This window comes from Tasmannia lanceolata, unplaced genomic scaffold, assembly GCF_043159265.1.
Source record: "Tasmannia lanceolata isolate RefF3 unplaced genomic scaffold, GAP_Taslan_0.1 ptg000023l, whole genome shotgun sequence".
NCBI lineage: Eukaryota > Viridiplantae > Streptophyta > Magnoliopsida > Canellales > Winteraceae > Tasmannia > Tasmannia lanceolata.
In genome coordinates, this window is record NW_027518700.1 from 660,115 (window position 1) to 674,099 (window position 13,985).

The window sequence follows — 13,985 nt, forward strand, 5'->3', positions numbered from 1 at the left end:
GTAGTGACTTCGGCCTCATCAAGATGCATAACGGGGAAGAATTGTTCCATGTCAAATAAGAAGTTTTGTAGCTCCTTTGCATCGCGGACACTCGTGAAGCACCGGGGTTCAAGCACCCACACTATACTACCATGTCCATCATCATGACCACTTGTGCCATTGCCAAGGGTCCTCATGAGCAAATTCACCTGGCCTGTGACAGTCTAAACTTCTGTCTGCAGATCTATCATGCCCCTAGTGTCCTCACCAAGGATCCCAACTATCACAACAAGACTGTATTGTTGTTGCTCCACCACCTCCACCCTCTCATCAACCCTAGCAAGTCTCTCTTTAGTGGTTAGCATTGGGTAGCGTCAACTTGCTCGAGCTCACCATGAACCCAAATCGACTCTGGGGAAGTGGTTGTGCACCACGTCCGCCCTGTGCCATCCCTAGACGTAAGTGATCACTTCCTGGGGTAGGAACTTCAGCCCAGATACCAAATGTCACGGGCCTTCAGTCTGTCAACTAGGTCCATGTGGCATTTGCCGTTGTCCTGCAACCAGGATAGCCAACCAAGCCAACCTACAAGGTTTGCAACTGCAAGCAAGCACATAAGGGAAGCTAAGTTCACAAGCACACCCGAAGCAAGGATCACAAACTATGGAGAGCCAAGTAATAATCTTTATTGTTGAATCTCAAATTATCTTTCAAAAAAAAAAATTGTTGAATCTCAAACAAAGTACAATACAACACCACCGCAGGCTACGACTCCTAAGGGGATCCGGTCACCCGTCGACTAGAATGGAATTCGTGCTAGGAAGTACACTAGCAAGAATCACTTGATGGCCAAGCAAGCTCCCAAGCCGTAGCTTGGACAAGAATGACCTCCAAAGGTGTTGTAATTGTGTATACTTTTGAAGACGAGACACACTTCCATAATGGCTTAACAACATCGAACACTTGTCTAATAATTCAGTACATACCACATTTCACATCTAATTCTAATTAATTTCACTAAATTTTGGAAGTGAGAAAATTTTCCAGGTGAGATTCTGACCATAGAGGAGTGTCCAGTAATAATGGTTTGTATTATTGCTTAAATAAATAATGTATTCAGCATATAAGTCTGCACCAGCGCCTACATCAGGAAAATGTAAGAGAGAAGCTTGAATATCCACCATGTACGACTTATCTAATAGTATAACAACCCAAATGTACCACATTGATATATGTGAAACGGTAAATCTCATCAATAAATGGTTCAGAATTTACAGCATATTGCACAGGAAGCAAAGAAGCACATCATAAAATCTGTTTAGATAAGGGAATGGCACTTTAGAGGAATTCAAGCATATGCATGAGTAAAACAAACAAATTCAATCTTAACAAGATGTCCTAATTTCTGAGCATGTAGATACATGAATGAATCAATCACTAACCATTAGTATGACTCACGCCAAGAGCAAGAAGCACTTCCAGATTTGTTGAATCTACTTCTTGTGCACGCATCATTGATGCAATAGCCTGCAACAAGGACAGATCGCTTCACAACAAAAGGAAAAAAACACGAACAGAATCCTAGCACCAAGTTTAGCCTTCACAAGATATAAATGACATAAAAGAAAATAGACTTCAGTCACACTTGATCACTGGTAAAGAGATTCACTTCTAAAACTCAAACGGTAGAGCTCCCACGGAGTATCTGAAATACTTATTTCCAATTGACAAAAGGTTTTTTCTCCATATTTTTCTTTTTTTCGGTGATAAATGACAACATATTAATAAAGAAGTTACCATTTGAAAAAAAAAGAAAGAAAAAGAACTTATTAATAAAGAACAGACTTCTGAGCATAAGAACCCCAATGTCAACTTTTTTTCTTATCTTTTCTATATTTTTTACATTTTTGTTTTGTTTATTTTTTAAATAGACTAAATACTTAAAAACGTCAAAGTCCATGGTGGTTTATAACTTTATATACTTTGAAATTGGTAGTTCTTTCCTGTCTACTGATTTTCCTTATGGAGATTAGTTTTAGCTACTCCCGGTACCATGAGACGGTTTAATCTAGTTACCATTATTTATGGAGTTCCTATAAAATGAAATAAATTTCCTGAAGTTGAATCATAAATTCTTAAAAAATTTCACCTGTTGATCATCGTCATTTTCCGCATGTGTTATTCCAAGTAACCTCCACCCTTCAGCATTGTCGGGATTCTTCAAAACTTCAGCCTCTAAAGCAAGCACGGCTTCACTTAGAAGCCCTTTACGAAAGAGATCCTGCCCTTCTTTCAACGGATTGGGATGACCAACATAAGGGTTCATATCAGAAAAAACATACACCGTTCTTGAATTATCTGATCCTTGCTTCATACTCATTTGCTCATTCAGGTACCTATCAGTGGCAGGTTAAATAGATTACGAAATATAAGAAAAATATAGAGCTACATTTTCATCAAGAAACAAAGCAAACAGCATGAGGACTGTCACAGTTCTAAGAATTTAAGAACTGAATCACTTGAAATAAATTAAAATGAACTCAAGTTGGAAAGATATGGTAGTAAGAGATTTATCACAAGGCATACAAGGCAAAAGGTTTTCCAAATGTCACATTACTAGTGTAAAAGATATGAGGCTCTACAAGTTAGTATTGGTGATCTAGAGAAAAGAATACCAACTTGTAAGCAAATAAATTTCCTTTCCAAATCAAAACGAATAATGTGGCAAGAAATGGACTAAAATCATATAGCATATCAAATGTACCTACACGAGGCACCAGTGTTCTTTTGACTCCCAATTCCCAAAAGCCGACTCAGCTTAATAAATGAAATCAATTGAAAAATGAATGTTTATTGCCTTGTTTGGTTGCTCAAAGCAAGGAGGTCATCGGCGTTTCAAACGCCGATGATCTTCCACTAATCTGCCCAATACATGTTTAGTTGAAAAGCCGATGATCTTCCAATAATCTGCCCAACGCATGTTTGGTTGCCATTTTGCATTGAAACTCCCTTTGACTAATTGCGTTTTTCATACGTGGCGGCAATGTTCCCTTCTCTAATCTTCTCCCCATCTTTCACCATTTTGGTGGAATTTGGGTGGAAGAAGAGGAGAAAATTCTTGTCTTGTTTTCTCTTTCTCTCTCTTCCCTTTCTCTCTCTTCCACTCTCTATTTTGGTAGTGACACCCCTACATCTCCCATTAATCTTCTCGAGAATTGCCCCGCAACCAAACACTACTTACCACTCTTTCACTATTCTTCTCCCCATCTTCCATGCTTGTCTACTTCCCTTTGACTTCTTCTTCTACGCATCTCCCAGCCACCTTTGAGCAACCAACCAAACCAGGAAAAATGGAAACCATGAAAAGGAATGTGGGTTGCTTGGGTTTGGGACTGCGAAAAAAAAACTTAATTGTATGGGAATAAGGTTTAGGATTAGGAAACATAGTAAATTCATGTTGGTCGCCATCTCTCATGATATGATCTTTTTGCAAACCCCGCTAACTTTAGGATATGTTTGGAAGATGTTGTTTAGAACCCACCATCGTCCACGGTTTTCGTTATTGTTGACCATATAATGCTCTCACTTCCACCTCGTTTGATTCACAGATCCCGGCAGGGCCGGGAAATGTTCCCAGACCTTTCCAAACTAAATCCCCTTTCTTTCCCGTCTATTTTCAATACTTTCCTTGGACTCTTAAGAAAGTCACCAAATTTGAAACCTTCATGGATACATCCACATTCTATTCTGACGACTTGTTGAAATTTTAGGCAATCCTTCTAAACCTCTTCCAAAAGTTCCGTAAAAATAAAGATAATTCTCCAATGCCAAAAAGAAAAACCTGTCTAGCCAAATTTTAGGCTAAATGGAATCTGTGGGCCCACTTGTTGATTTGTTTGAATTATGGGCTGCATCAGGATGTTACTCCAAAACAGTTGTCATTACACTGATAAATGAGTTATGTTATGATCTAATCTGATTTTGGCATCATTGATTCCGGAAGCTAATCTTGCATGTTGAAATTGGGAAATCCCAACAGTAAACGAGTACTGATACAAATTGAAAAGGAATCAATGACAACTTGAATCAAGGTCTTGACTATACAATTTTCAAATGTTTATCCTCAAATTTTTCGGAGAGAAAAGAAAACGTTGCAAGAAACTATATCCTTTACTGCAATAAACTTGAGAAAAACATACAGAGAAGTGTACATGACCAACCATACTGGTAGAACCAAGGTATATCAATAAAAACTTATTGTGAGTTGATTGAACTTACGTATCATATGCCTGTGCCCAATTATCAGACAAAGCTCCTTCATTGACCTGCTGCCCATATTCTTCCGCCCAATCCTCCTGAACATGCAACTTGGAGAACTCATTAACCCACTGATCATCAACTCCTCCATGTTTCTGACGTTCAGCAGAAAACTCATTTATCCATGAATCTGCTCCAAGAAGAGGCTGAAAGACGATCCGAATTAGGCAGAAGAAACTTACGAATAAAAGGGGATTAAATAACATCCATAATAATTCATGCAAATTCAATTAAGCCTAGAAAACATAACGTGTAATGGAAGAAAAAGCAGAAACACCTGACAACCAACTCGATGATTAGATGAGCAAATTTAAGAACAAGTTTCAAGAGAACTACTTGGATAAGACAAAGATTACACTACTCAAGAAAGAGAGAAACAATAATATCAACCAGTAGTTATAATATTGATTCACTTTTTAATAATTTAGACCATGACATCATATGCTGAGCAATGTCAAAAAAAATTATCAGCTACAAACTTGCCTCTTGGCGTACAAACTGGTCAGCCCAGGAATTAGAACCCTCATACTTCTGTTGATATTCATCAGCCCAATCACCCGACAAAGGTATCCCTGCTGGCTTGACTTGATTATCATCGACAATAAGCTCACCTCGACTCATTTTTGACACAAATTGAAGGAACTTTGAGTTCTGAATGCCATAAAATGGACATAAACATCAGCTCCATATAAAGTATAGAAAGATCCTTTCAAATCTAACGAGCATTTAAGTACTAATTAGTAACTTGAGCAGAAGCTTACAATGTATATTCACACTTTAAGAAGCATGGATTATTTTCAACAGCTCAATATAAGATCAGGCATGTGGTGCACATGAACTATAGTTTCTTTCCCCCATTGGTAGGACCAAATGGGTTATGCATCCCTGTGAAGTGACAAGAGACACCAGTGTATATGCACCGGTCCTAAGAATAAATCAATGAGAGCCCTCCTTAAATAAGATGAATACTTCGCACTTAAAAGCCTGAAGGGTGTGAATCATTTATGGTTTTAGATTGGAATTCTAATTTTTATTTTATTTTTTATTTTGAGAAGGTAACATAATTTATTAGATACCCGAAAGAGTCATTACAAAAGGGGTACAAGGAGTCCCCCAATCATATTGGGGAATCCCCATAAAATATAGAAGAAAATTTTGATATAATCAAGTGATAGGCCTAAACCGGCCAGATACAATAACCGGGTATGAATAATATCCACACCCTCCTTAGCTAGACCATCTGCCATCGGAATTCTAATGTTTAGCATCCTGTAAAGGCTACAATCAGTGTAGTACAGTATACTGTTCAGAATTCTATTGTTTAGCATCCTGTAAATGCTGTACCGTATAGTCGTTTATACTGTATATGAATTTTATTTATCCAGTTTCCCTTATTGGTGTATGAGAACAATAAATCACAAACATTCAAATTACAATAATGTAGTGAGCAAGCCGACGATTTTTTTCGTATTTTAACAGATGCTCACACTCAATAAAGCGGACAAATAGTCAAACTTGATAAAGTGGATATTGATGGCAAAAGGTAAGTAGAGACAATAAAATGTATGTTCCTTGAATAATTACAACTCGAACTAACATTGCTCCACCATAACAACTAGATGCTTTATTGCATTATGATAGCTCTAGGCGCTATGATTTGAGGACACGGAGTGTCGGAGACGGCGAACCCCAAAATTTAGAAACGGGGACACGGCTAAAATAAAAAGAATATATGTGATACAAGAGCAAATATTAGTTAAACAAGAGCTAAAAAAGAGTTTATAATAACATAAAAGTTAATAATAAAAGAGGTAAACACAATATTCAATAATAAAACAAAATGTCACACTAGACACAGCACAAAAATGTGTCCACACAACCAAATTAAGCCTAACACTTATAGCAGTGCATTTTAAAAGTGTCCAAAGGAGTCTCTACAGCACAAAACGGGTGGACAAGCGTGTCGTGTTGGACACGGCAGGACACGTGTGTCGGCAATAAATTCGAGGTGGTGGCTAAATCATAGGCTCTAGCCAATATTCAAAAACTTACTAAAATTGTCCCGAGTCACTTGGATTGGCCAGGCTCCATGTACCGAGTCCAAAATGAAAAGGATTGATTCTGTTTTTCATTTTTATTTTTTTTAAAGTAACTTTTATTAAAAAGAGAGGCTACTTTACAAGACAAAAAAACGAGCCAACAACGAGATGGAGAGACTAATCAGGGCGGCAGAAAGTCAAAAAATTCCAAGCTCATCAGATCCACCCCCAATCAGGCCAAATGGTTCGCCTCACTGTTGGCTGGCCTCCAGACATGATGAAAGCGAACCAGAGATCCTTTGAGCCGATCCTGGATCTCCTCAATGAAGTTCGAGGACCTCCAGGGGTAGGGTCTTCTCCCCTCGAGCTACCTAAAGACATTAAGGGAGTCTCCCTCAACTATTCAAATGTTGTGCTTCATTTGAATCCTTCATCCCGATCAAACCTAAAAAGGGCGACCGAGTGATACCAAACGCATCTCTAAGGAGGATTCCTATGCCAGCAGGCTCATGATTCCCGATGCTCAAGCCATCAAAGTTCAGCTTCACCATGCCAAGGTTGGGGGAGTCCATCCAGGGGCAAGAGTCTCTCTCCTCTCCTTACTACCACCTACGTCTCTCCAGCAGCGTCACAGTCCATAGATGAGATAAAATTGAAGCATGGCAGGGTTTTGGCCCAAGAGATCACAAAAGAAATAATCTTCGTGTACAGAAAGTGGGTCATTTTCATGGGATTTTTGAAGGTGCAAGCATTTCGTTCCTTCCACAATACCCATAGAGTAGACAGTAACACCAGGATCCATGAAATCTTACCTCTTCAGGGCCACGACACAAAGAACCATCAGTCAAGAAGATCAAAGAGTCGAGACAGAAATACCCAAAACATCTCAAATCCCTTCAAAATACAACTCCAGAGATCTGGAAGATCTGGCAACCCTGAAATGAAGAAACAAGTAATCGACAGCCTCCCAGCTTCTACACAGAGAGCACAATGATCCACAATGAGAAACTGTACAGTTTCTCAAACGGTAGAACATTAGTATCTTGTCCAGGCACGCAGTCCATCCAACGGTGCGGACCAAGGGGGAGCTGGAATGACCCACACCCTATCACATACGAGATAGGAGAACTAGGAAATACGTGGCGGTAAAAGGATTTGACACTGAACGATCCAAATGAGTCTCAAGTCCAAGTTGAATCTACGTTTTGGAAATCAGAAGGGCAAGTTCCAAGTTGAATCCACAGTTTTAAACAATGGTTCTAATAGAAAATATAAGTGCATTCATATGTCCAGAAAATGTAAAAGACCTAATCCTCCCAATTTGTAGCCTTTGTTCTTTTCAGATAAATGTGAAAAGTGAACACCTAATATCATTTATGTACTTAAGGTCATTAACACTTGGCCGAATGAAACTTTAAAAAAATTAGTCGTCTCCAAGAAAGAAAGAAATCCATTGTGCTTTTCACTTCTATGCTCTCTAATGTTCCTTTTGTTTTTTTCTAAACAAAATTTGGAGATGCTCTCCAATGACAAACATTATCTCCTCAAGGGATCACCAAGAAGCTGCAGTGGAACTAATATTTATGATACACTGTATATGGCTGATACAGGAACATAAGGATAAGCACTTCCATTTTACTTATGCTTGAAGGATTAGTCCATGGCCTTCCTGAATGCCAGAACTGACTAAATCTAGTACCAAAAGAAATAGTGCTAGCAATGAGATGAGTAAGATGAAAAGGGGCGGCTCCTCTCTAAGGAAGCTGACGCCTAAATCCATCTTTGGGAGTTATTTAACAATAAAATTTTAGTCTCTAGATATACTTGGAAGAAGGCATTAATGAGACCCTGATATTACCCTGATATATAGACGGATATGCACAGTTGCACACATGCCTCCACACACACAATAAAGAACAATTGATGGCTTACATATACATAATGCGTGAAAGTATTGGTCACCATTTTCTAATAACTGCACAAGTTGAGTTTTTTGCCATAATTATTTGTACAGGTCAGTTGTAATTCAGAATGTATGCGCACTCTAAATCATAATATGCTAAACAACTGAAATATTTGGAAAGAAATTGTAACATACTAACTTTACATCAAGAAACCTAATAAATTGAGAATGGCCAATATAAATTCATAAACCTGAAATTTTGGGTCATTATTTTGAGCTAGTGTATGGGCCAGCATACGGGTCTGCTCCATGGCTGCTAAATTTGATATGTTTGCACCGCTCATTTGACCAATTGCTGTTATCTGAGATTGTTCCTGTAAATAAGAAAAATAAATGTCAATTCTGCACATTTTGAAATCAAGACATATGGAGAGGCAGCTCAACGTTATAGGAATGCAGGAAAAACACAATGTTAGGTCACTATAAAAGGGCTCCTTGACCAATCGAAGCCTAAGGGTAAGAACATTTATATCCATATAATTTTTGGGTTTTTGAATGCTTGGTAAAAATAAATTTATAGCAAAAGATAAAGCTATGTCCAAATACTTTTTTGGTTTTTTGAATGCTTGGTAAAAATAAATTTATAGCTAAAAGCTAAAGTGTCTAATGCCCCAAATATTGACATAGAAACATTGGGACTTATTTTTATTTACATGGCCATGCTGAACTCAGAAACTGAAAAACCAAGAGAGTGCCGCCATCATTTTCCTATACATGTATCTAGTGTATCTACACATCTAGTAAGGAAGGATCCTATCTATGGAGTGTTGAATATTAATGGGTCCCATGATTCCTTCTAACTATATATATATATATATATATATATAGAGAGAGAGAGAGAGAGAACATTTCCTACACACTTGTGTAGGTAAGTTACCTACACACTAGCTTAAAATACAGTGGGGGCCCACATTGTTTGGGTGATCCAAACCATTCATTTGAATGGTCCTCACATAGATAGGGTGTCCACAAAAAATCAGATCCATAGGATCATCCCAACCATTCAAACTATGGAGGCAAAAAATGGACTAATTTGTGAAGGTTTATACACGTCCATTTTACCTCCACAAATCGTAGGGTTGGGATGATCCTATGGATCTGATTTTTTGTGGACACCCTATCTATGTGAGGACCATTCAAATGAATGGTTTGGATCACCCAAACAATGTGGGCCCCCACTGTATTTTAAGGTAGTGTGTAGGTAACTTACCTACACAAGTGTGTAGGAAATGTTCTCTCATATATATATATATACATACTAGTAAAAAAACCCCGTGCGATGCACGGGCCGACAAAGAACTGTACGGACCACATCATAGGTTGATCCAAACCGTCCATGTGATGGAACACAACATAAATAGGTTGTGCCCCAAAAATCATTTCCATAGGCTGATCCTAGTCCTCCAATTTATAGAGGTTTCCATAATATGTTGTTCCTCTTAAATCGGATGGTTAAGATCACCCTATAGATTTTTTACTAAAAAAGCATAAAGAAGGGGGGTAAGATTGAAATTATGTGGCTTTATAGGTTGATCCAAACCGTCCATGTGATGGAACACAACATCAATTGGTTGTGCCTGTAAAATCATTTCCATAGGTTGATCATAGCCCTCCAATCGATAGAGGTTTCCATAATTGTTTTTCCTCTTCAGGTGCCCGGAATCCGTCAATATTTTGCAAGTGTCCTGCATGAGGAATATAAAGTAGTTCTTTCGTCATTGTCATATGTTTTTACCTCTTCTCGGTAGTTTTATCCATAATTGTCATAGACAGGTACCCTGTGTCGGTACTTTTCGTATGTAGATTACGATTTTACCCTCACATAGATAGTATGTACAGATATGTGGGGAGGGCAAAAAAGGGTAAAAATCATCCCCATTGACGTGTTAAATGGACAATAATTCTCCCTTTTCACTTCTGCTATATATATATATATATATATATGAGGAAACTGTTGGTGAGCTTAAGCTCACCAAACTTATGATGAGCTAGCTTGCCCAATCACATGGGGGCCCACTTTGTTAGGATGATCCAAACCATTCATTTGAAAGTCCCTTACATAGATGGGGGGTGTACCAAAAATCAGCTCCATAGGATCATCCTAACCCCTCCATTTGTGGAGGACAAAAATGGACAGACTTGTGTCTGTCCATTTTTGTCCTCCACAAATGGAGGGGTTAGGATGATCCTATGGAGCTGATTTTTGTACACCCCCCATCTATGATAAGGCCTTGTAAATGAATGGTTTGGATCACTCCCAAAAATGTGGGACCCATGTGATTGGGCAAGCTAGCTCACCATAAGTTTGGTGAGCTTAAGCTCACCAACAGTTTCCTCTATATATATGTGTGTGTGTGTGTGTGCGTGTGCGTGTGAGAAAAGAGTTCCTACAATCCTACTCCCTAGAGTAGATGACTTATCAACTCTCTAGGTTTAAAATACAGTGGGGGCACATTGTTTGGGTGATCCAAACCATTCATTTAATGGGCCCTCACATAGATAGGGTGTGCCCAAAAAATCAGCCCCATAGGATCATCCTAACCCTTAGAACTGTGGAGGCAAAAGATGGACAGGATTTCAAGATGAACAGATAGAGACTGATTTAAATTGATTTGGACTTAAGATGAGTGTCATGGATGTTTAACTCTATACCTCCATGTTTTTACTAAACAGACCATAATTCTCTCATCCCTTTGACATTTTTGGTGCTGTAGTGTTTGAAAGAAAACTTCAAAATGAGCAGATAGAGACTGATTTCTTTTAATTTGAACTTAAAATGAGAGAGTTATCGATGTTTTACTCTATACCTCCATATTTTACTAAACAGACCATAACTCTCTTATCCCTCCGACATTTTTGGTGTCATTTGTCGCGTTTCAAAGAAAACTTCAAGATGAGCAGATAGAGACTGATTTCATTCGATTTGGTTATCAAATTTCGGTCTATTCGGTTCGGTCTATTCGGTGCGGTTATAACCGAACGAACACTACTAAATTGACTTTTAATCATCCAACCTAAGACATAAAAAAAGAAGCAATAAATTGACCTTTAATCATCCAAGACGGTATAAAGTTGAAGATAATGGTGTGAAAGAGTTTCCGATGTGATAGAATAACAGCGTCCTTTACCGTAACTAAAACAAGTCCTTAATAGTAGCTTCCTAAAATAAATTACTTTTGTAAAATTAACACATTTATGTTTTAATAATAGAATGGCTTATAAAGATGTGTATTAGAGCAGAACAGCTTCTCAGCCAGCTGGTAGACAATCTCGAGAATTGAAGCATGAACAAATTTCTTACTATTTAGAGAGGAATGTGTGTCTTGAAGCATTTGCCATGGGGCTTGTTTCTTTTCTCATTCTTATATTTTCAATCAACGGTTTGATTCTTGACTGACAAGTTTGCCAATTTTATTTTAGCCAAGTTAGATTCATGATTGTCTTTTATTTAATTTTTTTTTATTGTAGTAAAGAAATGTACCAGAAATCTAATGCACAAATAAAATCCCAAGTGCGGCAGTAAGAAACCTTCTAAAGAAGAACTGATTTATATAAAAAACAAAGAAACAAACGAGAGAGAGAGAGAGAGAGAGAAGCTAAGACAGAAAAGGAGGCAATAAAATGACTTTTAGTCATCCAAGACAATATAAAGTTGAAGATAAATGGTGTGCAAGAGTTTCTGATGTGATAGGATAATATAGTCCTTTACTGTAACTAAAACAAGGTTTCAATAAATAAAAACATAGATATAATATACCAGTGGCCTTTCTTTTTTTATAATATACCAGTGGCCTTACCATGCAAATATATATATATATATATATATATATATATAGGGGGGTTAGGATGATCCTATGGAGCTGATTTTTGGTACACCCCCCATCTATGTAAGGGACTTTCAAATGAATGGTTTGGATCATCCTAACAAAGTGGGGCCCCATGTGATTGGGCAAGCTAGCTCACCATAAGTTTGGTGAGCTTAAGCTCACCAACAGTTTCCTCATATATATATATATATATATATATATATATATATATATATATATATATATATATATCAGTTTTACTTGCACTGTAACTAAATTTCTTAGATGACCTAGTAGTTTGGAATTTGTTTTCAATTTTTTATTTTTTTTTAAAGGTAAATTTGTTTTCAATATCATCTCAAGAATATGGCTGTGTTAGCAGTGGTACAGATTGCAACAAGCTGTCCTCATAGTAAGGTTGACTGGTACATGCAGCAGTTTATAAGGCTGTATCAACACATAATGTAAGAGAAAATGGGGAACGTATGCAAGCCATGCAGATCAATTTTCAAGAACTCGAAGAATATTTGGAAATCATCCTTGAACTTACAAATAACCAGACTATCTGATGATCGAATCCATAGGGATTATTCCCACCCTAAAATGGGGTGGGGACACACTATGTCATGAAAAAAAAAATCTGATGATCGAATCAACTTATCTCTTATAAACTTAAGGAGTTCAATTAATACTTTAAGCCCTCCAAAGCAACTTGGCTCCACAAAGTCCCAATTTGATCAATATACATTGAATGTTGATGACTTGAAGCAAAGTAATTCTTATTCACTTTGCAAAAGACGTTTTAAAGAGGGTTTCCAACCTGTTCAAATTGAGATGCCCAACCATTAGCGCCATGCTGTTGCTCAAACGAATCAGCCCAGGATTCAGGATCACCATGTGGCCCATGCTGGCGATATTCTGCAACCCATCTATCTTCACCATGAGCCCCAGAATTTATTGAACCTTGGGACTCATTCCAATATTCTTCTAACTCTGGGTACCTTCCACGTAAAGGCCCTTTAATCCGGAGATCATTATCAATGTCTAATGAATGCAGCAGCGCATTTACCTGAGAAAGCAAATACAGTTAACAGTGAAACAAATTTAAGTAAAATATAAATGAACTGCGATGGCGTGCTAAAGATTGATACAAACGAAAGTAATTATTAAGAACATAACTGAAGAATAAAATAAGGTAACTATATTTATTGGGAGCTTGCCACTCAATGGATGGATAAACCAAACTATCAGCAACGTAAACCAAGATGGGACTATGTGAGAGTAAAGTCTTTTTGGACTTAACTAAAGTTAAGTCTTTTTGGACCGGCTAGGGACATGCCCCGGGACCAGATGGATTCTGCCTAGCTTTCTTTCAGAGATGCTGGGACGATGAGAAAGAGGGCATCTGTAAGTTCTCCAGGGAATTTCACGTAGGAATGGAGGTCCACAAAGAAACTAGAGCAACTTTTATAGCTCTAATCCCCAGAGTGAAAGGAGCTGTCAACATAATGGATTTCCAGCCTATAAGCTTAGTGGAATGCTGCTACAAGGTCCTGGCAAAATTTTTGGCGAAAAGGATGAAGCGGGTTCCTCCCAAAATAATCTTAAGAAAGCAGTTAGCTTTCATTGGGGAGTGGCAGATTTTAGATTTTGCCCTAATTGCCAATGAAGTAGTGGACCATTACTTTAAGAGTGGGGAGAAAGGGATAGTATGTAATATAGATATGGAGAAAGCATATGATCAGGTAGAGTGGAACCGCTTAGATTATCTTATGAACAGAATGGGATTTGGTCGGAAGTGGCGGGGATGGATACAGAGATGTGTATCACCGGCTTAGTTTTCTATACATAGTTTCTATACTGATCAATGGTTCCCGAAAA

At 37.9% G+C, this 13,985-nt stretch overlaps 1 protein-coding gene across 2 annotated transcripts in view; it reads right to left on the reverse strand.

The window, feature by feature from the left end:
• The window catches only part of LOC143856818 (peroxisome biogenesis protein 5-like), a 38,943-nt gene that overhangs the window by 8,480 nt on the left and 16,478 nt on the right, over positions 1 to 13,985 (reverse strand). For both annotated transcript variants that reach the window (XM_077367101.1, XM_077367100.1), the window contains exons 4-9: positions 12,925 to 13,173; positions 8,490 to 8,612; positions 4,780 to 4,947; positions 4,258 to 4,442; positions 2,129 to 2,375; positions 1,422 to 1,506 (exon numbers count right to left, since the gene is read on the reverse strand). In XM_077367101.1, coding sequence (XP_077223216.1) covers positions 1,422 to 1,506; positions 2,129 to 2,375; positions 4,258 to 4,442; positions 4,780 to 4,947; positions 8,490 to 8,612; positions 12,925 to 13,173 — 1,057 coding nt within the window. The remainder of the gene's footprint in view (positions 1 to 1,421; positions 1,507 to 2,128; positions 2,376 to 4,257; positions 4,443 to 4,779; positions 4,948 to 8,489; positions 8,613 to 12,924; positions 13,174 to 13,985) is intronic.